General features: G+C 39.2%; 1 protein-coding gene across 3 annotated transcripts; it reads left to right on the top strand.

Annotated features, from left to right (window-relative positions):
- Positions 1-155: 155 nt before the first annotated feature.
- CERS5 (ceramide synthase 5) lies at positions 156-27,893 on the top strand. 3 transcript variants are annotated; one of them, XM_036890635.2, is made up of 11 exons: positions 156-525; positions 16,272-16,377; positions 16,985-17,115; positions 17,791-17,848; positions 21,268-21,318; positions 22,009-22,101; positions 23,665-23,793; positions 23,899-24,005; positions 24,781-24,937; positions 25,798-25,906; positions 27,226-27,367. In XM_036890635.2, exons 1-11 carry the CDS (start codon positions 329-331, stop codon positions 27,231-27,233), a joined length of 1,146 nt encoding a protein of 381 aa, XP_036746530.2. In that variant the 5' UTR covers positions 156-328; the 3' UTR covers positions 27,234-27,367. The 3 variants fall into 3 exon arrangements, with proteins under 3 accessions (XP_036746530.2, XP_036746539.2, XP_036746523.2); XM_036890628.2 differs by lacking the exon at positions 25,798-25,906 and having other exon boundaries at positions 163-525; positions 27,226-27,893; XM_036890644.2 differs by lacking the exons at positions 22,009-22,101; positions 25,798-25,906 and having other exon boundaries at positions 160-525; positions 27,226-27,893.
- Positions 27,894-27,969: the final 76 nt, after the last annotated feature.

Here is a 27,969-nt window from a genome sequence, read left to right as displayed (position 1 = left end):
CAGTAAGGACTCGGAGCCTGGATGGGGGGGCCTGGGAATGGATGGAGGCGGGGCGGGGGAGGAAGGGGCGTGTCCAGGGCTAGGGGGCGGGGTCCCAGAGACAGGAGGCCTTGGAGGCTGCGGTGAAGGAGGTGGGCGGGGAGACGAGATGGGCGGAGGAGAGGCTCGGCCCCATCCGGGAGGCGGGCAGAGACGTGCCGGGGGCCAGAAGGGGCCGGAAGGGGGTGGCTGCCTCTCCGGCCCCGCCCCGGTGCCGCCTGGCCGCGGGGTCCGTTGGCTGTGGCTGCAGCTGAGGCTGTGGCGGCCGTGGCCGCGCGGCGGGCGTAAGATGGCGACAGCCGTGGCGGGATCCCTGGGCCTGCTGTGGGGCTGGCTGTGGAGCGAACGCTTCTGGCTGCCCCAGAACGTGAGCTGGGCCGACCTCGAGGGGCCGGGCGACGGCTACGGCTACCCGCGGGCCCGGCACATCCTCTCGGTGTTCCCGCTGGCGGCGGGCGTGTTCTCCGTGAGGCTGCTCTTCGAGCGGTGAGAGCCCACGAGCGAGCGGCGCGAAGGGCCGGGGGGCGCGGTCCGGTCCGGTGGGCCCGGGGGAGAGGCAGAGGCCCGGAAGCAGAACTGCAGGGAAAGCCCGGAAGCAGGGGGCTGGGACAGCCTCGGGCGCCGCTCAGGATGCTCGGAGGGTGGCCGAGGTGGTCGCGGAGCCTAGGTAAAGACAGAGTTGGGGGTATGGGCAGTGAAAGTGAGAATCGAGGGGGACCCTGCGCCCATTCAGTTTTAGATCCCAGTGGTCCCGTGGGGGTCTGACAGGTCTCCCAACCTCCAAAGATTTTACAGACGAGGAAACTGAGTGTGAGCTGTGGCCGAGAACCCGAAACGAGAAACAGGAAAGGGCCACGGAAACCAGAGCTAGTTGGGGCCACAGAAGCTAGAAGGGTCAACACAAGAACCAGACGTTCAAAGCAAAAGGAGCGGGTTCCTGGGAATCCAAGATTTGTGAGGACATTTAAGTTTCTGAGAGTTGAGGGGAACGGGATTAGTTACGTCCTAAACTTTGGTTTGTCAGCTCATGGACGTTTGTATGTGTGTATGTATTTCAATAAAATTATGCCACAGCTGGTAAGAGAGTGTAAATGTGGTAGGGTTAGGGTGTGGTGGAGCCTGAGGCTTCCAAAGTGGGCAGGTGACAGATCAGTTGCAGAACAGGCCTTGGAGGCCTGAGATCTAAGGAGGAGTGGTTATTTTGAAAGGATGGGGAGCTGTACGGTTTATTAGAGGACCCCTGTATTGAGCCCGCTTCTAAGTGAGTTTAACAGAATCACAGCATACTTTGACCATGTGTTATTGGTAAAAGTGATGTCACTTTGAGTGGTGCATATCTGCCTATCTAAGATAACGACTTTGACTGAGGGTTGGTGCTAATTTTGTAATGTAGACTTACGGCTGCGGGTGATTTTAAATCAAGTCTGCACAGACTCCAGGAAAGGAGATTTTTTCACACAGGTCTCAGATAATGAGGATGGCACTTTGACATCTTGTTCATTCGGCCTTTATCTAGAGCTGGTGTGCCCTTTCTAGGATGGGAATATATTCACAGATAAAATAATCTGGTGCTCTCTGAAAAATTAGTATTATCTGTTTTGGATTATTTCTTTGATGTGTCTACTATTTCTGACAAAAATCTTTCAAAGATATTTGTTACATGTAGCTAGCTTGTCATTCATCCATTTAATCATAGTATTTGTGTATTGTCATTAAAGTGCTCTGCTAGATTTTCTAAGTGCAAAAATAAAGATGCTTTTAACTGAAGCAGATGAAACCAAAGATCTAAATGCCTTTATTGGGTCCTCAGGAACTTAGTCTTGCAGTGTTTTAAATACAGTCATTGTATTAAGTATTTCTTGGATGAAGGCACAAACTACTTGTCCCTCTTAGTAATCTAGGCCCAGGTACTCTTCACCTTGGTATCTGTATATGAGGGCTGGAAAAGAAACAATGTAATGACTGAAAAAGAAAATACATCATTCAGGACAGAAAAAAAAAATTCATAGTCTTAGGAAAAATTTCTCTGCTTTTCATATAAGGATATACTGATATGGAAATTTCTCAGTGTTAGTGGTAAGAGGAAATAGCTCTTTACTTTATAAACACCCATTTTAAACAAACTTACATATATCTTCAAATTTCCAAAGAGTTCCCCCATATGGCTGTAAGGACTTGTTTATCCCCTGGCAGAGCTACTGGAAAGGATCCTTTACCTGTGTGAATTCTATCTGAATGTTTCTATGGTTCTCCAATGTCAGGGGACTAGGTACGGATGGGAATAGAGAGCTGAAAGCACTCTAGTATGATGTTCCTTGGCTAGTAAGGACAGGCACCTTGTTCATCTCATTTTGATCTTAGGAAAGTTTAACCCTAGAAGCAGTCTTGCCGTTTTGTTTTTCTGGACACCCTACTACCTTAGTTAGCAATAGAATTGATTGCTTTATTACTAATTCCTCTCTTGCTATGATGGTTTTCCATAAAGGTAATAGAAGCCACTCTTAGAATATACTAAGAGGTATAACAGAAACATTGATACAGCTAGTTGTATTTCCCATACTTCTCAAATCCCACCTACTTAGCTTCTAGAACTTATTCATGTAATAATCATATAATCTAAGAGCTAGAACTCCAACCTCTTTTTACAGACAGTAAACTAAAGGCTCATAAACATCCTGCAAGTTTTCAGAGGTTGCATACTCACCTGGAGAAGGAGCTAGAACCAAGATTCAGGTAGTTTTTGCCAGTCCCTTACTCTTGCCACTGTGTGATGTGGTCATCTTTTCCTCTTCCTTAAAGCCCTTTCAGGGGTTAAGATTTGACCTCCTGTTCCTAGTATTCTAGGATTTGGAGAACAAATCCATGCTTATCTTATTCTTGATTATTTTAATATAAGGTGTTTGACTTGAACTTTGTTATTTTTTTTGCTTCAAGTTGTTCTGCACATTTTAATGAGTCTTACACTATGCCCCTTGATAAATTATCTCTATGTTGTTTTAAGAATCTCCCAAAAAATACAGAATTTACACTTTGGTCTTACTTGCTCTTACCTTCTCATCAACTACATTGAGCATTTCTTTTTTAAGTTCCCACATTCCCTGGAGAACTGCAGCCTCATCTGATAGGGATGACTTGAAAAGCCTCCTGACCATGAATAAAGTGTATCTGAGCTAACTATTCTGCTGAAGAACTGCAGATAGGAGATTTTTACCTACCCAGGAATGGAGGCTTTCCTTTGTGGGCCTTGTTGCATTGTGGTAGCCTACACCTTGCAAAATGCCTCGGGCATAGCATGTGCTCAGTAAATATTTACTGAATGTTTGAAAAGCATCACCCTATCAGATGCCCAGAATCTAGATCTTCAACCTGAAATAGATGTTTGGCTTGACTGAGAGAGGCAAAACTGTAGTTCCTTTGTTTCTGTTGTTAAATTTCACCTTACTCTATGTGCATGTTGTAAGCTTTGTACAGCTTTCTGTCGCTCTGTACAGTTTCATTCCCTCCCTCCCTCTCTTTCTTCCTCTCCCGTCTCCCCTCCCCCTATAAATGTATTCATGCTACCCTACCCTATCAAAAGAGCGATAAGAAACTCTTCCACCTGTTTTTTTAAACTTATTTTAATACTGTGTTGATGATTGAGACCTGAGGGAATGAGCATTCCAAGCTAGTTCCACTGTGTCTTACTTAAATTGGATTTTAAATGTAAAATTGTTTGAAATTTAATGTCTAGTCCCTTGAGCACTTGGGATCAAATAAGAGCTTGAGACTTAATAGTGACACTATCAGAGCTTTATAAGCTCATTTATTTTGAATGCAGTATTGCAATAGGAGGATTATGTTGCCAGAAGAAAATTATTTTGTGAATTATACAGGTGATGATTAGAGCTCTCCATACTGCTCATTCATTATTCCAGTTCCCTCTTCTCTCATTACTTCCAAGGCAACCTCACTTGGGGTGACCAAAAAGCCTTCTAAGTACCATTTTCTGTCATAGGGGACTGAACACACTCACTTGCTGGCTTGTCATGTAACTGGCAACAGGAGTAATGACTCATTTTTTTGTGCATGTTTCTTAACCACTCATTTCATCTTCCTCTTGTAAGCCTTGCTGCCTCTGCTGCTTACTGCCCTTTTTTTTTTCTTGCTCTCCCCCACTTCTGTTAAGTGGAGGAAGAACTTTTTTCCTCTTCCTGACAGGCCTGGTGCCCTCTTCCCAGATCCATGACATGTCACAGCATAGTGACCCAGTGTTAGTAGGTCCTCCAGACTGGGGAGGGATGCATGGGAAAGAATGGACATAGCTTCTGACTAGGCAGTAGGGGAAACTGCCCATTCCCCTGCATCCTGAAAGGTATTCTGTTGGGCATTATTGAATTGTAAATCACATAATTAAATCAGGTTTGCAGATGAAGCAGAGCAAGGTTGAAAAAGATGGTAATATGTCCCTGCCCTTATCTAAGAATCCACCTCCTAATAAGCTCCAGATGGTTGGAAGCCGAATGTGTCCCTCCTCTCTCTGGGAAAACTTTCACCAGCCCTTTCTGCACAGTAGGTGTTGATGTTCTGCAGACAACTTTGAATACTGTCATGCCTGAGATCAGGTTCCTGGCTTATCCCTGGAGACATGATATTTGTCACATAAAGAAACAAGTCGGATATTTTTGCTTTAACCACTTCCTGATTCAGAAAACTAGGGTCTTCTAACTGGATAAAGAAAAAGTTAATGGAGAGGAGGCAGCAAGTGAAAGCTGTCCCTTCCCCGTAGAGTGGAAGGGGGAGGTAGACCTATTTCGGCTTCTCTCCAGAAGTATTTTTTTTTTAGGGTATGATTGATATACACTCTTATGAAGGTTTCAGATGAAAAAACAATGTGGTTATTACATTTACCTATATTATCAAGTCCCCACCCATACCCCAGTGCAGTCACTGTCCATTAGTGCAGCAAGTTGCCAGAGATCACTATGTCCCTTCTCTGTGATACACTGTTCTCCCCGTGACCCCCCACACCATGTGTACTAAACATAATACCCCTCAATCCCCTTCTCCCTCCCTCCCCACCCGCCCTCCCACACCCCTTCCCTTTGGTAACCACTAGTTCATTCTTGGAGTCTCTGAGTCTGCTGCCATTTTGTTCCTTCAGTTTTGCTTCATTGTTATACTCCACAAATGAGGGAAATCATTTTCTCCAGAAGTATTTTTATGCAGATAAAAGCTGCCTTTCTTAAGAATTCACTTGAGTTTTGGGCTCTGTGTTTGACTCCACTCCTACTTTATCTTTAGGGAAGATAATTCAGATGTTACTGCAAAAGAAGTTAACACCACTTCTAACTACAAAAAAAAATGGAAACAAATTTTCCTACATACAAAGGCAGTTGTCTTAGATATGAAGAATTCTCTGAATTATCTAGAATTGTGCTGTCTAGCATAGTAGCCACTAGCTAGTACAGTAAGTACTAGTTTTGGGGGATTTCAGTTGTGACTAGTCAGAATTGAGATGTGTTCTAAGTAAAAAATACACTGGATTTCAAAGATGGTAGAAAGAAAATGTAAAATATCTCAGTTTGTAATGTTGATTACATACTGACATGATATTATTTTGGATGTATCAGGTTAAAGTATATTATCAAAATTAATTTCACCTATTTTTTTAAATGTGGTTTTTAGAAAATTTAAGTTAATTTATATATGTGGCTTACAATATATTTCTGTTGAACAGTGCTAATAGTGATTCAAATACTAATAATTTTGTTTTACTTATTAAAGAATAATTGACATAATATTGTATTAGTTTCAGGTTACAACATAGTGATTTGATATTTACATTCTTAAAAAATGGTCACCACAATTGATCTAGTTAACATCTGTGGACATACAAAGTTGTTACAATATAATTGACCATATTTTCTATGCTGTATTACATCCTCTTGTTTTATTTACTTTGTAAGTGGAAGATTGTACTCTTAAACCCTATTTTGTCCATCCCTCCATCTACCTTCCCTCTGGCAACCATCAGTTTGTTCTTTGTGTATAAAAGTTTTATGTTTTGTTTGTTTTTTTCTTTAGATTCCACATATAAATTATACAATATTTTTAATCTGTCTGATTTATTTCACTTAGCATAACACTCTCTAGGTCCATCCATTTTGTTGCAAAAGGCAAGATTTCATTATTTTTTATGGCTGAGTAATACTCCATTTGTGTTTTTGTATGCATTTGTATTTCACATCTTTATCTATTCATCTATAAGTGGACATTTATGTTGTTTCCGTATCTTGGCTACCGTAAATAATGCTGCAGTGATCATAGGGGTGTATATTTCTTTTTGAATTAGTGTTTTCATTTTCTCCAGATAAATATTTAGAAGTAGAATTGCTAGATCATATAGTCAAGAAGAATATTTTAATGTAAATTCACATTTGATTCATATTTGGTTTTTTAGGACCAGAAGGTGATTGGTCCTAAATATATTGGACCATGCTTTAAACAATAGGTCTTTCTTAAAAATTGTAGGAAAATGGGATTTTTAAGATGTAAATCATTTCTTGAATGATTTCAATGATTAATATAGTCTTTTTTTTTATTGAAGTATAGTTGATAGACAATTCTATATTAGTTTCAAGTATACAACACATTGGTTCACCAGTTACCCACATTATTAAATTCTCAGCCCAAATAGTGAATTTAACTATCTGTCAACATAGAAAAATGTTACAGAATCATTGACTATATTCTCCATGCTGTATTACCATACCCATGACCGACTTAAATTATGATTGGGAATTTTTGTGCTCCTTTATTCCCCTTCCTTTCCCCACCTACTCATCCTAAACCCCTTCCCAATGGTAACCACCAGACACTTCTCAGCATCTGTGAGAGACTGCTATTTTGTTCATTTTGTTTTGATCTTATATTCCACAAATAAGTAAAATCATATGGTATTTGTCTTTCTCTGCCTGGCTTATTTCACTGAGCATAATACCCTCTAAGAGGTTCATCCTGTTGTTGCAAATGGCAGGATTTTTCTTTTTTATGGCTGAATAATATTCCATTGTGTATATGTACCATATCTTCTTTATCCATTCATCTATTGATGGACACTTTGGTTGTTTCCAAATCTTGGCTATTGTAAGTAATGCCACAGTAAACATAGGGGTGCAAGTATGTTTTTGAATTAGGAATTTTGTTTTCTTTGGAATTCCTAGAAGTGGAATTACTGGGTTTTATGGTATTTCTATTTTTAGTTTTTTTGAGGAACCTCCATACTGCTTCCCACAGTGACTACCAATTTACATTCCCACCAACAGTGTAGAAGGGTTCCTTTTCTCCACATCCTCAGTTATAGTCTGTTTTGAATAATCTTTGATTGACAGTGCCTTCTAGCTAAGCATTCCTCTGTAGTTTTGCTTTTCTGCATCTGTCTTTTCAGTCAAGCAGTTAATGATCTGTAAACAAACAAGTTTGTCAAGTAGTTAAACATACACAGGGTGCCACAAAGCCCTGACAAGGCATTGAGAGTAGTCACTATTATATCTATTCTCAAAATTACAGAGTTTCTTAAAAAGTGTAGCTTTAGCTTTTGGGTAGTTTGTGCGAAGTCTCAATTATAGGCATAGAGGGTCTCAGATTAAATCAGGTTTTTGTGGTTGTGTTTAGTTCTTGAGGAAATCTGGTTATAGACTGAAATAGGTTAACTTGAATTTCTACTGATTCTCCAGAAATCAGTGGCCTTTGCCTACATGGAGGTGGTAGGCTATCTCATGACCCAGGAGGACAGGTGGTACATTTCCTTGAAACATTTTACCTATTAGTTGAGAATTAGGTTTTTACATATTTGTTCATCCATTCATTCTTCAACAATTATTTATTGATCTTAGTATATGCTAAATACCAAACTATGTGCCAAGGGAAAAAAGGTGAATTAAGTCATGGTGTCTGCCCTCAGAAAGAGAGCAAGAAAATCAGTGGTTAAAATAGAGTATAATAAATGTATCCACAGGGTTAAGTTATGGGAGTTTGGAGGAGATGGATTCAGTTCCTTTTAACAATTGTTAGCTAAAATAGGCTTGATGTCTCACAAACACTTGTTTCATGGACTGTGAAGGATGGTATAAAAGTTCTTGAGAAAGAACTTTTTGTTAATCTTTTTTTCCAAAGTACTTCTTTGGCATGAGCACACTTGTTTCTACTTTAAGTAAATGTATTAGATGTACAATTACATCCATTTAAAAAAAGATAAATATGTTTAATGAAAGAAATGTATGTATATACGTGGAAAAAGGAATGTTTTTTTAAAGATTTACAAGAGACACATTTTTTAAGTACTTTTTTTATTAAGGCATCATTGATATACAATCCTTTAAAGGTTTCACATGAGCAGCATTGTGGTTACAACATCACCCATATTATCAAGTCCCCCCCACACACCCCATTGCAGTCACTGTAAGCATAGTAAGATGCTATAGAGTCTTAGAGGTCCTTTTCTTTTTAGTCTGTTTCTGCTTTGTTTTAAGAGCAAATTTGCCAATTTAAAAAAATAGTCCTCGAAATATTGGATTTGGTGTTACAGGTATCCTTGAAAAGTGCAGTCAGTATCTTGTACACAGCAAGCACACATGTATACAACGAATGTATATAACATATTTGCTTGTACATAGCACATCTTATTCTCTTAAGAACTTAGAAAAATACACTGACATGGATGCATGTGTATAGGGAATATACAAAATAATATATGGCTGGGAGTTATTAGCACATGAGTGAATAGTATTAGTATAATTTAGTAATTCTTAAACTTTTTGTTCTCAGTGTTCTTTTCACTCTTAAAAATTATTGAATATCCCAATGAGATTTTATTTATGTGGGTTACACATATCTATCAATTTTTCTATATTTGAAATTAAAACTTAGAAATATAAAAAATGTATTATTTCATTTAAAATAACAATAATAAACCTAATACATGTAAACATAAATAACATTTTTTGAAAAGTAATTATTTTCCAAGAGAAAAAAAATATTTACTAAGATGAACAGCATTAATTTTATGTTTTTGCAAATCTCATTAATGTCTGGTTTAATAGGAGATAGCTGGATTCTTCTCATTGGTTCTGCACTCAGTCTCTCATGATACGCTGTTTTGGTTGAAGTATGTAATATATAAACAAAAAGCAGCTTCATACAGATATGTCATTGGAAAGGAGAAGTATTTCTTTCTTTGACACTACAACAAAACACAACAAGTAGTAGTTTCTTAAAAGTTTGGTTGATTTGTAGAATCTGAAACCATCAATGAGCTTTTCATTCATGTTAGAATCTACTGGTTTATCTTACATTTTGAATGGATATCATGTATTGGTCACTTGAAAAATACTGGTTCACTGACTTACACAGATCTCCCAAATGTCAATACATTTCATTATATAATATTTAAAAATCATATTAATCTCATCATAACCAATCTTATCAAAAGTCTAAGTATTGGAAGGTGTTCATGCTCAAAGGTGGATGTAAGTTCTCTAAGATTCTGATTTTCACTTGAAAGCTTGAATTTTATCATTGCCAACAATGTGTTAGTTTTGAAGTAACAAGCTTATTTCATTAATATTCAAGAAAATGTTTCCTAAATATCCAGGTCTGAATAACCTTAGTTTGTCTGCCAGCCATTCTTTCAGGTAAAAATTCTTTTTTTTAATTTTTTTAATGAAAAGTGATTAGTTCAGTGCACAACTCAAACAAGTGCATTTCCTTTAAACAACCATATACTTTGGTGTGCAGCACAAGTGCTTTCTGTGTACTTCTCATTTTATCACAGAATGCTTTTTAAAAATGTATTTTGAGATTTAATGAAAGTAATCATTTGTATTGCTTCATCAAAGACATTCTTAAGTGAAACAGCTTTTTTTTTTAAAATAGGATATATCAAGAAAAAATACAGTAACTGCTACAGTTTAGTGCCACTGCCTTGGTTGTGCTCAGGTGTCATATGTTTTACCCAGCATTGCTTTGCACCATCATTGCAAATGTCAACACAGTAACAAAGGCAAATGAAGTCTTAATATTATTATGAAAATAGTTTTGACTTTATAGGTCCCCAGAGAGTATCTCAGAGACTCTCTGGGGTCTGCAGACCATACTTTGAGACCCTTTACTGTAACTGAATGAGATCACCCAGGGTGAGTGTGTAGAGTAAGAAAAGAACCTTCAGAGAACTGTGAGAAAGTACCAAGTTTTAGGAAAGGCAGAGGAAAAAGAAACCTGAAAGGAAATAAGAGGTATGACAGTCATACAGTATTTGGTATTATCAAAAGTTGGCATTTAATAAGTAACTTAACTTTGTCCCAGGCACTGTTTTAAGTGCTAAACATTGAATCCTCAAAGTAACTTAATGAGGTAGGTAGTCCTGTTGTTATTCTCATTTTACAAATGAGAAAACTGAAGCATAAAATTAAGTAATTTGTCCAAGTGATGCAACTAGCAGTGCATACCAAGCAGTCTAGTTCTTCTGCCAGACAGACAGACAGAGAAAACTAGGAAAAGTGTGGCAGTGGAAAAGCTAAGAGCAAAGAGCATCAGAGGGAGGGCATGGTTAGTAATGTGAAATGGTGCTGAGTGATTAGGTAATTTACGAGACAGAAAAGCATCCATTTAATTTCACATTAACATCATTGATAATGTTGGCAAAAGCAGCCTCAATGGAGTATAGGGACAGAAGCCAGATGAAAGAGGGAGGGAGGTTGAACAATGTATAGAAATTAGAAAAGTCATGAGAAGAGAGCTTTTTCAAGAACTTTTGAGGTGGAACTAGAGGATGTGCAGGACGGGGAGCTGATTTAAGATGGGGAGCATGTTTAAGGTCTGGTGAAAAGAAACAAGTAGAGAGTGAGGTTAAAGATAACAGAAAAGAAAGAAATGGAATAAAATTTCTGATCAGGAAGAGGATGGATCTAAAGCACAGGGATATTACTTTTAGATATAAGTGGTTCTGATGCAGGAAGTTGAAAGCATTCCCTTCTCTTCTTAGCCAAGATTCTTGAGAGTCTTGGCTATTTTCACTTTCTTTCTCTGCCTTCATGTTTCACTGCTTTAACTTAGTACTATCTTTATATTCTCCATTCCACTGAATTTGAGATTACTGCAGATCTCCAAACTGCCAAATCCAGTGGATACTGAAATTCTTGTCTTGAACTCTGCTTCATTTGATTGACTCCTCTGGCCTTCCTGTCCCCTAAATTCACTTTTTATGAATCCCAGGATTCTGACCTTGGTTCTCTCTTCAGTCTATACTCATGCAGTCACATCCATCCCCACAATTAAACTACCACCTACATTCTCATTCTCTCACTCTTTCATTTCTTTCTCAGATCGTGTGTGTGTGTGTGTGTGTGTGTGTGTGTGTGTCTTCTTCAAGCTCCCTTTCCAAGTTTATTTGCCTACCAGATAGTTCCATTTCACTGTCACATGGATACTTCAAAATCAGCATACACACAACTCATCTTTCACTCCCAAATTTGCTTTTCTTATCCTATTCTCTGCTTGGTTGAGGGCACCATATCAGCTTAATATCCCAAGCCAGTAACATTTGACTCTTCCTTTTCTTTTGCCTCCTATATCTATTCAGTCACCAAGTCCTATCAATTTTACTTCCTTAGCATCTCTCAAATCCAAACTTTCCTTCCATTGCTATAGCCTTAGTTCAGTGCTTTTATCATTTACAGCATGGATTTTTCACAATAGCTTTTAGCTGATGACACTCCTGTATTAAATGTACAAATCCATTCATCTCTTCTCTGCCCCTGGCTTAAAGTGACTCTCTATCAGTGATTTCTCTATCACTCCATCAGTGAATTTAGTGACATAGGATAAAGTTCGCACTTAGCATAACATTCAAGGCACCTGTGATCTGGCCCCTAAGTACCTGCATGATTTTTTTCTCTTGTCACTGTCGCCACCCACACCTCCAGTTCGTACATTGCACAGTTCCTTAAGCACCCTTTATCTCTTTGTTTTTGCTAGCACGTACTGATTCCTTTGCCTAAACATCCTTTTTACTTTTTCCTTCCCTTTCCACCTTACAGAATGCACTGCAATTTTTAACATGTTTGGTTGATTCAGAATTCAGTTGTAAAGGGAAAGGACTTTCTGGATTTGTTTTCTATGGGACTCTGATTTGTCTATTGGGGGAGATTTTCAAATGCTGCTTGTGTACCTAAGGATTAAGTCCTCTAAACAGAAACTCTTTGTCTCTAACAATCTTGATTTAAACATCTCACCTATCTTCTCTCTGTGCACCTGTGTGTTTGTCTGTGTGTGTGTGTGTGTGTGTGTGTGTGTGTGTGTGTGTGTGTGTGTGTGTGGTGGGGACCTTTCAGGTTCAAGTAATACTCTTCACCTAATGATACACCATCCTCATCAGTCTGTATAAGACCTTTCTCTTTTTATTGCTTTTCCCTTTTTCATCCCATTTCCCATTTCAATTTCTTTTTTCTATGTAAATTTTGAGGCTTTATATTTTTTCAGAAATTGATCTAAGTCAGTGCTTCCGATTCCCATCATGTTATTGCACACATAGAAAATAATATGTGCATTGCACAGTATATTAGGCCAAAGGCCATACAGACCAAGGGTTTCTGGGTACCACAGATCTCATGGACCACCCTAAGAGCTAAGCAGCCAGCATGAGTATAACCCACCTATGTTAACACCTACTGAAGCCTGATTGAGATTTTCAGTGTATTTATGAATAGTTTATATCCACCAGTGATGTTGCACTGCATCACAAAGATATAATTGTTGGTATAGCTTCTGTCTTTGGTATGAAAAAGCAAAGTAATAAGTAATTCCATCTTAATTAACCTTGGCTTAAGTTAGCTGCTGCCCTGTATCTGGAGGGCAGGAAAAGGGTAGAGTAAAATGATCTCTACAAACTAGGACAGATATGTCACAGTCAAGTTAAGTCACCAGACTCATGTTCCTGGACTGGCAGGTTGAAAGGAGTAGCTTACCGTAGACCACTAAGTGCCTACTTATTCAGACCTTGCAGACAAAGGAAAGTCTGGTCTTACAATTATTTTAAAAACTTGGGCAACAGGTTGATCCTACAGAGGACAGAAAATCACAAGATAAGTTTGATTTCTCATTGTAATCTGACACAGCAGTTTTTAAAATAAGATATCAGAAATCTTAAAAATGATCAAGGACCCCAGAGAGTTTTTGTTTATATGGATAATATCTATTAATATGTACTGTTTCAGAAACTAAAATGGAAAAAAGTAATATATATATTTATAATTCATTTATAAACAACAAATTGATTATATTGGTACTATAACATGAAAATACTTATTTTCCCAAAAAAGGTGAGAAAATATTATTTTACAGTTATGCAAGTTCTTTAATATCTGGCAGCTGTATTATCAGCTTCTGCATTCAGTGTGTTGTGATATGTCATACAACCTGTGGAAGGTTCCACTGTTACTTATGAGAGAATGAGAGAGAAAAGAATTATTATGAAGTAAGAGAATTAATATGAGAATAGTTTTGACCTTGCAGACCTCCTAAAAGGATCTCTGAGACCCCTGAGAATCTCCAGAGCACACACTGAGAAGTGCCAATCTAGCAGAAAAGATGAATGCCAGGTGACTGATATAAAATGAATATGTGATTGGGGAAGACAGTGTAGCTCAGAAAAGACAAATAGGGACTCTGTGGCATCTTACTACATTGATGGACAGTGATTGCAATGGGGAATGGGGGGTACTTGATAATAAGGGTGAATGTAATAACCACATTGTTTTTCTTGTGACATAAGAGTGTATATCAATGATACCTTAATTAAAAAAAAGAAAAAAATGAATACATGATTGAGTCTGAACTCTCAAAGTTCTGATTTAAAATAATTTCACTTTCTTAAGGTAATTCATTAAATACATAAACCTGTGTATTTAATTTTCTTATCACAGAAAAAAATTATTTTCCAAGCACAAGATCTTATTTTTGCTTTTGAGTTTCAATAAATGTGTATCAAATAAATAAATTGTCTTAGCATCTGAACAGCTATGGCTGACTGGATGCCAGCCAGTAATTTATGTCTTCCATTGAACTTTAAACTAATGAGGGCAGGATGTAAGCTAATGACAACTCTAGGATATTAGGTCCATTCCAAGGTCCAGATAATAAAAAAAAATTATCTTGGCTCCACCCAGGTGAGCAGGATACAAACCTGTACCTGTTGTATGAGAGACTATTTCTTGTTCTCATCTTCTGATGGTGGTACCATCAGAGAGTACCCAGACTGAACTTTCTAGTAAAAATAACAACTGCCTTTTAATGAATGTTTACTAAAGTGTCAGGTGCTGGGTTAGGCATGCATCATATAATTTCCTCTTTAACCCTGTGAAGTAGAGATTGTTATCCTTATTCAATAGTTGAGTAACTTTCACAAAGTCTCTTAGCTGGTAAAATCTGTCTCAAGGGCCTTTAATCACCTGACTGCCTCTGGATTGAGGAAGAGGTCTGGATCATGGGGTATGAGTGGGATTTGGTAAGGATATATTTTTTGGTTTTGAATCTACTTCATACAATTCATGTAGCCAGGAGGCGATGAAGGAGCCAGATAGGGATGACTCAGTGCTTTATCTCTGATATGGCACCAACTCAACAGCAGAGATTGACTGCCTTTAATTACTCATCTGGATCCTTATCAGTCCTGGGTCCAAACAGCTCAAATAGAACAAGGGTGTGATTTGCTAGACCTGTCACTTGTCAGTTACTGAGCAACTGCTGAGCACAGAACCATGTAAATACAAAAGCAGTTTTCTCTGTGCTCATATGGAGTTTAAACATAGTGAGGGCTTAAAATATTTCTACTCAGATAAAATACCAGGAAATATAAAAGTATCTACTAGCCATTGGCCTTTGAATGAAACTTTTCTACGACCTATGTAAAAGAGGAAAGAATGGGTTACAGATGTGACTAACTTTGTGCACTGAATAAATATTTCCCTATGGCTCAGAGTTTTGATGATAAGGGTAAAAGAAGTTCTCATTGAGAAAGATAATAAAGTTTCTTCTTCTTAGTCCCTCCCTTAGAGATAAATTCTGGATTCAAATGCAGATCAAAGAAATAGGTCAAGAGCACTTCATCTTATGCATCCCAGTCATAATTTCATCCTAAGATGCTAGGAGAGCTATAACTGGTTTTGACTTATCCTGAAAGTGACTACCTCAAGCTTTTCCTAGAGCTGATGCTCACAAAAATCTATGGTTGTGGAGAAGAGGGAGATCTTTCTTGAAGAACCAAGGAATAGTTTCTCCATTTTCAAAGGTCTAAAAGTTAGACATTAATTATAATTTTAAAATACCATGGAATTAAGAAAAATCTTAGAAAGCACCTCATATAATTTCTTTTAGATGATGAAACCAAGATCCAAGAGCTAAGTGACTTGACCAAGTTTATTTGACTTATTACTGGTCTAGTAATAAGCAACTGACCTGGAACTAGAATGAATACTGTATTTTCTTTCTTACGCCCCTCTTTTTATCAGGTGGCAAAGTAACCATGACCCAGGATATTTGTATTTAGGAAGAGCTCAGTCTCAGTTCTACTCTTAGATCTTCTTTTCCCTCCATTTGGATCTTCCAATACTTTGATATAAGGCAAACTGCCATTTGTTAAGGCACTTCTCTGTGCCAAGGTCTTTGTATACTTTGTCATTGAATACTTAAAGATTCTTATAACATAGACCAATGCTTCTAACATTTTAACATGTATATGAATCACCTGGCTTTTGTTAAATGCAGATGCTGATTTTGCAGGTCTGAGATGGCTTTGAGATACTGCATTTCTTAAAGCTTCCAGGAAAAGCTAATAATGCTGTTGGTCTGTGGACCTTATATTAAGTAGCAAGTATATTGATTTTATCTTCATCTTACAGATGAAAACAACCGCCTTACAGCATGAAATAAATTGCCCAAGTGCCTCAGGCAGTAAATGATAGACTAGTGATTTGATTTGGGTCTTTCTAAAGCTCAAGATGTGATAAGGGAAGCCAGATTAAAATGGAAAGAGAGCTTATGTTCTAATATGTCACTTCTCAAGTGAGTCAGTGGCAGAGTCCAGGACTAAATAAGAAAATGTTTCCCTTATTTCGTCCTGTCCATCCCCCATTCCGGATCTTTCCTTCATGTTTAGCAAACCATATATAAAATTGGCCTTTGGGTTTCCTCCATTACAGGTTTATTGCCAAACCCTGTGCACTCCATGTTGGCATCCAGGGCAGTGGTCCTTATCAGGCTCAGACCCATGCCATCCTTGAAAAGGTGTTCATATCTGTTACCAAGGTAAGTGGCAAAGAAACGGGGGTGTTCACATGAGGGGTTGCCTCACGGGGCAGGGGAGGATAGAGAGCAAGTGTCTACATGGATGGATAGGATGGGATGATCTTTCACGTGTGGGTAGTCCATAAAGCAAGAAGGGGAACTTTATCCCCTGAGGGACACACCTTTTGGCCAAGATCCCTTTAGTAAGTCAGGTTTACATACATTTGATTTTTAGGCCTAGCAGCCACCATCACCCTTCCTTCCCTAGGCACACATCGTATCTTCAACTTGTTTTTCCCTGCTCCAGCTTCTGTCATTACCTAATTGCATAATCAAGATGGGGATGGTACCAATAGCCTTTGCTGTTTAGGTTTTTAATGTCTTTTTGCACTCAGCTTGGGTTGGAGGGAGAACACCAAACAAGGATGTGTATAGGTGAGTGGTAAAGGCCCTTGGGGTGTGAAGTAGGACTTCTCAATAAATATTACTTTTGGAATGAAATTGGGAAAAGTAAACATCACTGAAGCCACTGTAGTTATCACCCCTTTGCTGCTCAGCTAGGCAAATGGATTTAATGAGGGGTTTGAACAGAAGGGGATGGATTCTGACTCTGGTCATACATCTACAGTATCCTGATGAGAAAAGGCTAGAAGGCCTGTCAAAGCAACTGGACTGGGATATCCGAAAAATCCAGTGCTGGTTTCGCCACCGGAGGAATCAGGACAAGCCCCCAACGCTCACTAAATTCTGTGAAAGCATGTAGGTGTGCAGAGGAAGGTGGGGAATGAGGAGAAGGGTGGGGTAATGACTGGACCTTTTTTTTTTAGAAATTATGTCTGTTTTTAGGACAACAGTCAATGGACTGTGAAGGGCTAGCCTGATTTATTATAGGCAGGAGAGAACTGGAAGTCTGGTCACCCTCGGTTTCTTAGACATGCTTGCCATTACACTAGATGTAGTTGCATTTTGTTCCCCTCTCCCAAATTGATTAGGAATGATCCCACAACTGTAGGTAGATGTGCACACTCTCGTACACCTTGGTAGGGGTCGTACCAGCTTACTCTAAATAGACATTTTAGTTGGAAGCATCCCTTTTCTGGACATATTACACTGTATTTCACTGCGTTTTTACTAATTATCCTCTGGACATGGTATTTATCATTGTCATGCAAAAAAAAATTAGGTACTATCATCAGAGAGTCTGATAACGAAGAAAAGTTTATTAAAGCCAGCTCACTTGTGGAAATCTATTCTAAACAGAGTCTGGAAAATGTCTCTATCTTTTCGGCTTTTAAATAACAGTTACTTCTTATTCTGGGAACATATTTCTTACCAGTAACAGTCATATTCCCAAATCTACTACCTTGCCTCCTTATTCTCAAATAATTTCTTTTGATTGACTATTCATCTAACCTCTACTCTTTGCCCACCTAGGTGGAGATTCACTTTTTATTTATGTATATTCTGCTACGGAATTAGATTTCTCTGGTCGGTGAGTATGAACTTTTTGAACCTGTGTTAGGTTTTAGTCATGCCTACATCTCTAGAGATAAGAGTTAAGTACTGTTAGATTTTTATTTCCCCTCTCTGTGATGTCTAAAGCCAGGGTTTATATGCTAAATCGATTATTTTTTGTCTGGGACCTGGCTTCAATAACTTCATAACTCTACTATTTCTTCCCTTAAATAAAGCTAATAATAATAATAGTATCACTTAAGTCAGCATACTGTGTGATGGTTTACTAAGCACTTGACAAAAATCTTGTTCTTCGAAGGAGGAAACAGATATGGAAATGGAATCAATAACCATTGAAATGTGTAAAACAAGTATTAATTCCTGCTTTTTAGTTAATTGTCATTGTCAAAGAAGAATTTCAGGCTTTATAATTGCTGATTCCATGTTTTTTTTTCACTTTACAACATTGTTTTTCTCTAAGTGATAATAATTGAGGCTTCAAATCACATGAAGCAAAAGGAGGCAGAACTGAAGGAAGAGAATAGACAAATGCACAATTATAGAGATTTTCATACTCTGCTTTCAGTAATTGACTAAATCATTAGACCACAAAAATGACTAAGGATGTAGAAGATTTGAACAACACAATCAACCAATTTGACCTAGTTGACATTTACAGAACACAATACCAACAACTGAAGAATATATAATTTTCAAGTACACATGGAACATCAACTATAATCTTAAGACCATAAAATAAGTCTCAGTAAATTTTAAAATATTGAAACCTTTAAAAAAATGACCATAGTGGAATTAAATTAGAAATCAATAAAATAAGGTTTCTAGAAAATATTTGGAAGTTAAACAACTCTTCTAAACAATCTATGGATCAAGCAAGAAATGACAAAGTAAATTAGAAAATACTTTGAATGATGCTAAAAATGCAACATTTCAGAATTTGTGGGATGTTAGCTAAAGTGTACTTCAAGGGAAATTTATAACTTTAAATGTTTATATTAGAAAAGAAGTAAGCATTGAATATAAACATGAGCAACTTTTTCCTGAACACATCTCCTCTGGCAAGGGAAACAAAATAAAAAATGAACAAATGGGACTACATCATGCTAAAAAACTTTCTCTGCATTCTCGCCAGCATTTGTTGTTCCTATTCTTTTCTAAAGGACGCTATCAGCAGAACAAAAAGGGATCCTACAGTATGGGAGAATATATTCGTAAATGATATATCTAACAAGGGGTTAACATCCAAAATATATAAAGAACTCACACACCTCAACACCCAAAAAGCAAATAACCCTATTAAAAAAATGAGCAGAGGATATGAACAGCCACTTCTCCAAAGAAGAAATTCAGATAGCCAACAGGCACATGAAAAGATGCTGCACATCTCTAATTATCAGGGAAGTGCAAATTAAAACCACAATGAGATATCACCTCACACCAGTTAGGATGGCCAACATAGAAAAGACTAGGAACAACAAATGCTGGCGAGGATGCGGAGAAAGGGGAACCATCCTACACTGCTGGTGGGAATGGAAACTAGTACAACCATTGTGGAAAGCAGTATGGAGGTTCCTCAAAAAACTCAAAATAGAAATACCATTTGACCCAGGAATTCCACTCCTAGGAATTTACCCTAAGAATGCAGCAGCCCAGTTTGAAAAAGACAGATGCACCCCTATGTTTATCACAGCACTATTTACAACAGCCAAGAAATGGAAGCAACTTAAGTGTCCATCAGTAGATGAATGGATAAAGGTGTGGTACATATACACAATGGAGTATTATTCAGCCTAAGAAGAAAACAAATCCTACCATTTGCAACAACATGGATGGAGATAGAGGGTATTATGCTCAGTGAAATAAGGCAGGTGGAGAAAGACAAGTACCAAATGATTTCACTCATCTGTGGAGCATAAGAACAAAGCAAAAACTGAAGGAACAAAACAGCAGCAGAATCACAGAACCCAAGAATGGACTAACTGGAAGCAGTATGGAGGTTTCTCAAAAAACTAAAAATAGAAATACCATTTGACCCAGGAATTCCACTCCTAAGAATTTACCCTAAGAATGCAGGATCCCAGTTTCAAAAAGACATATGCCCCCCTATGTTTATCACAGCATTATTTACAATAGCCAAGAAATGGAAGCAACCTAAGTGTCCATCAGTAGATGAATGGATAAAGAAGATGTGGTACATATACACAATGGAATATTATTCAGCCATAAGAAGAAAACAAATCCTACCATTTGCAACAACGTGGATGGAGCTAGAGGGTATTATAATCAGTGAAATACGGCAGGTGGAGAAAGACAAGTACCAAATGATTTCATTCATCTGTGGAACATAAGAACAAAGAAAAAACTGAAGGAACAAAACAGCAGCAGACTCACAGAACCCAAGAATGGACTAACAGTTGCCAAAGGAAAAGGGACTGGAGTGGGGGTGGGGGAGTAGGAAGGGAGGGAGAAGGGTAATAAGGGGCATTATGATTAGCACATATAATGTAGCGGGGTGGGGGCATAGGGAAAGCAGTATAGCACAGAGAAGACAAGTAGTGATTCTATAGCATCTTACTATGCTGATGGACAGTGACTGTAATGGGGTATGTGGTGGGGACTTGATAATGGGGGGAATCTAGTAACCACAGTGTTGCTCATGTAATTGTATACTAATGATACCAAAATTTTAAAAAAATAGCGTTAAGATCAGTGATCTAAGTTTCTATTTTAAGATCTGGAAAAAGAAGAGCAAAGTAAATCCAAAGTAAATTAAAGGAAAGAAATTATTTTAAAAATATAAGCTAACATTAATGAAATAGGCATTAGAAAACTTATTTTTTGGAGAAAATGGAGAAAATTAATAAAGCCAAATGTTAGTTCTTTGAAGGGCTAACCAAAATTAATAAGCCCATAGGGAAAAAAAAATGATCAGTATTAGTGAGAAAAAGGGATTATCACTGCAGTTCCTATAGACATTGAAAGATAGTAAGAGATAATATTATGAATGATTTAATAGTAATAAATTCAACAGTTTAGAAATGGACAAATTCCTTGAAGGACATAATTGAAACTCCATTAGAGATGATAGCTTTTGGATCTTTGGCATAGAGCTCTCTCTTGGTTATCAAATGGAATCATTATTGTCTTCCTGCCTTCCTATTTGGTATATTCCAAGTGTTGATGTTTCCAAAAACTATCCTAAAGCTCTCCCTGCTCTTTTTTACCTCACTGCATGGTTTTTCTATTTGTAATAACACTTTCTGGTTCTAGAAGAAAAATCTAGTCTTTTATTGACACTTTTAGAATCCCTAAATTCTCTCAAGAGGGATTCCTTTTTCTTTCCCACCTCTTTGCCCCAACATAGTGAAAAAGGGATTGTATAGGTGAGCCAGGGAGACTCCTGAAGGCTGACATGGATTATTTGTTTTCTCTTAGGCACCTTGGTTCTGGGATACCCGACAGTGCTGGGATAGCTACCCATACCAGGTAGGATCTGAGCCCTTTCAAGACGGGGCCTTATGTGTGTGTGTAAAGTGGGGAGGGGGACAGTGCTTTGCCAGTCCCAGGGTAGAGAGCACATTTCTTTGGTATTCTTGAGTCTCTTTAAGTCATATTCAGGGTGTCTCTTTCTGAGGCTCCCATAGCAATGAGTTTAGTGATCTTTTTGTTGCAGGTTCCCCATTACATTCACCCTATTTGGGCTGAAAAGAAAAGGAGCTTCCTGTACTTTATGAGATGCTTTCTGGTTCAGATGTCCCTTTTGAATCAGGAGTAACTTGGAGTTCTCTTAAGAGCATCTGGATTCTCATCTATACTAGAAAAATGTCAGGAGGCTGCTAACAGGGTGGAAGAAAGGGAGACATCAGTGCATTTAATCCCCTGAAAGGCACTGGTCTCCCAGAATTCTGATTTGATTGTGCTATAGAAAGTATATGTTCACCAGATCTAAGCTATAAAAGATGAGAGCTGAAGATATGCATGTGGAAGGGCAGGGGGGAGGTCTAACTCAGATTTACTCCATGCCAATCCAAGGTCTGCAGTTCTTGCGGCTCTTGGAAGATGATGGAGAAGAAGGGTGTCTACTGACTCTGGACATTCATCCTCCAAGACAGAGAAAGTTAGAGAGAGTGAATCCTTGACTAGCTGGTATTCTAACTACTTCTTTCTCTCTTCCAGCCTCTAACAAGTGGGCTTTATTACTATTACATCATGGAATTGGCTTTCTATTGGTCTCTTATGTTTTCTCAGTTTACAGACATTAAAAGAAAGGTAAGGACATTGGCTTCCTCAACTCCCTAACTTCCTCCATCCTCCTTTCTAGCAGCTGCCATTTCTACCGTGATGGAATCTCTGCCCTGACTGGGACTACAGAAAAGGGAGGAGAAAGTAGGTTTGCTGGGACTATGAGATCTTTGTAATGTTCTCAGAAATGACATTTGATTAATGATGAAGTATATTTGAGGCATTCAGGACAGTCCAGACTGAGAACAGTTAACCAGCTAAGAAGCATACCCCTTCCTTATTTTTCTCCAAGGTTCTTTCATGAATAAAACCCAGGAAACTAGGCAGAACTTAGAGATAGCAGTGCCCAATCCAGGAAAAGGCCTGATTCCAGAAAAGCTAGATCTGGTTTTTGTTTGGCTTTAGGGACTCTTATTCTCCATCTGTTCTCCCTTCTCGGTGAGAAGGGGTTGGTTTTTTTTTTTTAGATTATATAGTTTATTTTACCCTTTTCTTACTATTGTTTAGGAAACAATGATGCAGAGAAATTAGTTGACTTGCCCACATAGTGACAAAATTGGAAATGACCTAAGTTTTTTATAAGCATACCAAAAGGGCAGAATCTTCACCTTTTATTAGTGTTATTTGTATTTGCCTGATAGAATGTTGTTTCTACAGCTGTAACCCTAATCCATCAAACTCGTGGTTATCTTTGGTGAGGAAAACTAAGATTAGTGTTTATGGGAGCAAATTGAAACTAATCTGGGTTATTAATTGTTGCATAACCTAGAAGCTTGTTACTTAATTCCAGTGTCTTTCCCTCTCCTATGGTCAGGAGACACAGGTTCACTTATTAAAATTTTAATGAAAAGTAGATGATACATATGAAGAGGTTTGTAATATATATGTAGGTTTTAAGACATACTAGAATATGTACTTGTGAATTCATCCCCAACTGAAGAACTAGAACTTTTGTGTCTATGTGGAGAGCACATCCTTGTTTCTCTGACCCAAATTCACCTGCCTTCTCCCAACTTCTCTCCCTCACTGGGCTGAGAAGTATTTGTTAGATATGTCTGATAACTCAGGTATTTAGAAATTCCTCTAGGTCTAACCTTGGCATTTGAATCCAAAAGGAAGTTAGAACTTTAACTGTGAAAGCACGAAATGCTTGCACTACAATGGATTGTTTGGCATTTCTCTGAAACTTTTAAGAATAGTTTGTTTTGCCCCTTCCAGACTTCTTTCTGTTAGGTCCATTGGTTGAAATTTCCTTCATCAAAGCAGAAAAGTCTTAGAATCTCAGAGATGTTTCAAACTTGTATGTCTGACTAACACCTAGGAAATTACTTACAACTGTCAGTTCATCATCTATGCTCTACAGATTCTGCAACTACCTTTTTTCTGTACTTTGAGCTATATTAACAGATTCCAGGTCAGTTACTGTAGAGTTTTGGGTCAAATGCTAAGCAGCTCCCAAAGAGTTTAAATGAAATGGAAGCTCTAAGAGGTCAGATTAAGATCCTCAGAGAGCATTGTAGGGCACTGAGTCGGCTAGCATCTCTGTGGCCTTGCCTTTTACCTGTCTCTTCTATTTCCATTCCTTCCTAGGACTTCCTAATCATGTTTGTGCATCACTTGGCCACCATTGGGCTTATCACCTTCTCCTACATCAACAACATGGTCCGGGTGGGAACTCTGGTCCTGTGTCTACACGATGCCTCAGACTTCTTGCTGGAAGTAAGAACCCATCCTCTCTTCCCTCATCATTCCTCTTTCTCTCCTTCTCTTCCTGTCTGAGAACTGGTTTTCTCCCCACATCAATTCTTATCTTCCTTTCTCCAGGCAGCCAAGCTGGCCAATTATGCCAAATATCAGCGTCTCTGTGACACCCTTTTTGTGATCTTCAGTGCTGTGTTTGTGGTTACTCGTCTAGGAATCTATCCATTCTGGTAAGTGTTAGGGCTGTGGAGCTATAGCAGATGTGTAGCTAATGGTACTTTTTGCCAATTTAGGGAACAGACCACCAAAAACCCTATCACCTTGCTTTTTCCTTGGCCTAACCTGATAACTTCTGGACTCTCGCAGGACCACAGTTACCTTGCACAATATTTCTAGTGAGGTGTGATCCAGACTCAAAACATCCAACCCATTTGGCTGTGGCTTTCTTGACTGATTTCTGAGGAACAGTCTCATTTTATGCCTTAGTAATTCCTTTGCCTTCTTTTGACCTGATTACAAAATTCTCAGACTCTTCGTTTTCCTGCTTTGTACCCTCTCCCCAACTCTGACCCCCACACACACCACTCCCACTTCTACACTCCTTATAAAGCCAATGTCTCTGTGAGCTGGAGATTCTCCTTAGTCTGAGGGAATCAGCTACCAACTATCCTTTATATGCTTGAGGATCTGAGTAATTCCTAGGGTTATGATTTAAATTGGTATCCCACTTTGCAAAACTCTGCATGTTTGAAGTGATCAGTAATGACTTACTCCATCAGTTCCTAAGATTTCTATATCTTCCTTTGTCCCTAAAGATAGAAAACTATATAGGCTCACTTTCTCTATTCTTTGCTCACTATGGATGAATATCCCTGGAACTTCAAATGATAGAAGGTTATGGAGAGAAAAGACACAGGGTTCTGCTTCTGCTCTCGGGGAACTGGGCTTCATCCCTCTCTGCCTGGCTTTGACTCTAGAACCTGACCATTGGCCTCCCTCTTCTAGGATTCTGAACACGACCCTCTTTGAGAGTTGGGAGATAATCGGGCCCTATGCCTCCTGGTGGCTCTTCAATGGCCTTCTCCTGATCCTACAGGTTCTGCATGTCATCTGGTCCTACCTAATTGCACGAATTGCTTTCAAAGCTTTGATCAGAGGAAAGGTGAGGATAAAAGGTGGCTTCGTTCTTTGGGGCTGGGTGAGAAGATTGGTATTACTCAGTAGACCTTCTCTCTCCAGCCTGGTTAGCCCCAGCTACGCAGCATTCCCAGCAAAAAGCCTGGGGCTCCAGAGTTTCCACTTTTTCTATGAGTGTGAGTGTTTAGCCTTTTAAGACATGAGGTGCAAGAGGAAGGATCTGCCTTCTTCCTGTCTCTAGGAATGACTGTTGTTAAATAATGAATAGGATTAAGTTTAGAAATGGCCCCAACCATTTCTACCCCTTACTTACCTACTTCACTGAATTTCTTATTTTTGTTTTTAGCATGGGAGCCTTTTTTCAAAGGAAATCCAGAGCTCCGAGATATAAACTGCTATAAAAGCAGTGAGGTTCAATTGTCTAGGAGTGGTGTGGTAGTTCACAAGCCACCCCAAGATGAACACATTGATGTTCAAGATATGGTTTATATAAGGGACTAAGTACTGGGCTTCCCCCATGTTGTATGAGGCCAGCGTCCTAAATGAGATGGGTATTTAGAGTTTCAAATACCCATTGTATGCCAAGAGCCCAGAGGCACAGAGAAAGGTGTCATTTAATGATAAAACTCTGAAGTGATCAGGCTATGCTTAGCCCAGGGTCTGGGGATTTAGCTTTTGGTGATACAGAATCCCAAAGCAAGGAGCGTCTCTGCTAGAGGAGACATTGATTCCAGGGCAAAGGGGTAGAATGTTACCCAGGCATATATGATCTTGTGCAACTGTTCCTTTTATGGCTGCATTTGGTTTCAGAACTCGCTCAGTGTGCCTGTGCATCTTGCTGTAGCTGCTGGACATCTCTCTTCTCTGCTCTTCTTTCCTGACCAGGTGGCCTATCCAGGAAGGATTAGACCCAGACTCTGTACTCCCCACTCTTTTCTCACCTTCTTCCTTTTTTCTGTGCCTGGTGGGACCTGGACAGTTTCATCTCTTGCATGTAAGTGTATCTGTGCTTCTAGTATTCAGTAAAGCATGTCTGTCTGAATGTGTTTCTCTTCCTTCCTGCTTCCCTTTCTGGTCCCCTGTGTTGTCTGAGAGCATGCCCTCTCTCCTGAACTTGTGGGGCCATTGTAGACTGGAGCTCAGGTTGCCAAATTCTTTTTCCTAATGGAGGCAAGAGTTGAGACTGCCATTTTTTTTTTTTCCTTTCCTTTCTTATTTATTTTTTCCTTTTTGAGCCTCCCTTTTACAGCTCAAATCTAGATACACTCTGCCCTCTGGTGGAAATTACCTAAAGATCAGGTAGTTATCCGGGTCCAGAGGTCAACAGCTATAATAAACCAGTCTTAGAGCTAACCAAAGCAAGCGCCCCATTCCTTGGCAACAACAATTGTATCTTTGTTCCCTTCTCATCCACTTCTCTCCTTCACTTTTTTTTTTTTTTAAACAACACACATTGACTAACCTTCAGTACTAGAGGTTGGAAGTCTGACATAGGTCTCACTGGGTTTCTCTCCTTTACTTTTATGGTCCATGAAAGAGAATTTGAAATACTTTATTTTTATATGCAGAATAGTTTAGATTGGAAAACACTGCTCTAATCCACATGCTTCATTTGAAAATATAAAACAAAAGCTGAAGTTGAGAGGTGAAGATTCACAGATAATAGCATAGTTGGGATTGGGATTCTCTTCTCACTGCCAGTCCTTTTCTTTGCACCATACTGTGTATCTTGTGATATTGAAGTTGTGCAAGAGAAGGGCTTTTGCTACTGGGGAAAAGGAGAAGATTGGAGAAATGGTGTCGTAGGGTATTGATAGTTGAGGCCAGGAAGAGTAGAACTACTGAAAAAGGCCCAGTTATGGATCAGCTTTGGGGATAAAGCAAAACTCAGGATAACCAATCTGAATAACTGCAGTGGCCACAACCACCAGAAGATAGAAGCAATGATGATTTGTTGGCCTTCTCTGTTTTTTGAGGTGGAAGAGGAGAAAGGGTGTCTGGAGCTCCCCTTGAACCTAAAGCATGACTCAGTGAATGACATCAGCTCTCTTAGGCTGGTCCTTAAAGACTTACCCCTTTGCCAAATCAGGTTCCTACTCTGTAGAGAACAGAAACAAAGATATGAGCGAGAAACAGGCAAAGGACATTCACAACAGCAGCCATGGTCCAAATAATATTTTGAGTCAGGTGCCACCAGAAAGTAGGCCCGACTAGGAACAGTGCCCACATACGGGCTCTGTGGGCTTAGTCTGTCTTATAATTCCAGAAGACTTCTGTTCTCACCTTCCCTACCTTTGGCCCTGTCCCACCCAGGTGTCTAAGGATGATCGCAGTGATGTGGAGAGCAGCTCAGAAGAAGAAGATGTGACCACCAGCACAAAAAGCCCCTGTGGCCACAGCTCCAGCAATGGTGCCAATCAGGTGAATGGTCACATGGGAGGCAGCTACTGGGCTGAAGAATAAGGTAGTTGGTATGGGGACTTCAGCCCACATGGACTTGTAGGGCCACTGGCAGACTACTCTTGGGCCTCCCTACATCTGCACTCTTATGATTTGGGGGTCTGCGAGGCACTGAGGAGAATCAAAGAAGCAAATATTTTCACTTTTTTAAAAAAAACTCTTCCATTTCATATTTAATAGCCTCCCAGTTCTTTCAGTAATGTTATTTGCTCTGTGTGTGTGTTTGTGTGTTAATGCGTGTGCATGTGCATTTATGCATATGCATGAGTTTCATTGCTTGGGTTGGGGCACAATTCTGGACTGGGGCCACTAGGCCTTGCCTGGTCCCCTTTGAACCCACCTCAATCCCAGATTTGGCTGCATCTTTAATTATGCTGGCTCCAGACTGTCCCCTCCCCTGTTGCCCATGGCTCTGAAGGCTCTGGCCATCAATGGAACAGCCAAGTTCAGCTCCAGGTTTCTGCACTGTTCCTCCTCCGGAGCTGGAATATTTCACATGAAGTTGTATAGAAAGAGACAACCATGGATGGATGGCCAGGATTGCTGTGGCCCCCAGCTAGATTACCTTCCTACCACCTGGTAGTGACAGGGACAGCT

The sequence above is a fragment of the Manis pentadactyla genome, chromosome 10 (assembly GCF_030020395.1).
Source record: "Manis pentadactyla isolate mManPen7 chromosome 10, mManPen7.hap1, whole genome shotgun sequence".
NCBI lineage: Eukaryota > Metazoa > Chordata > Mammalia > Pholidota > Manidae > Manis > Manis pentadactyla.
This window is presented reverse-complemented; position numbering and strand designations above follow the sequence as displayed.

Excerpts from the sequence above, each read along its gene's own strand:
- CERS5 (XM_036890628.2), top strand. The coding sequence starts at position 329 with ATGGCGACAGCCGTGGCGGGATCCCTGGGCCTGCTGTGGGGCTGGCTG. Across the intron at positions 16,378-16,984 it reads TGTTCATATCTGTTACCAAG|TATCCTGATGAGAAAAGGCT; the intron begins GTAAGTGGCAAA and ends ATACATCTACAG. Across the intron at positions 24,938-27,225 it reads AAGCTTTGATCAGAGGAAAG|GTGTCTAAGGATGATCGCAG; the intron begins GTGAGGATAAAA and ends TGTCCCACCCAG.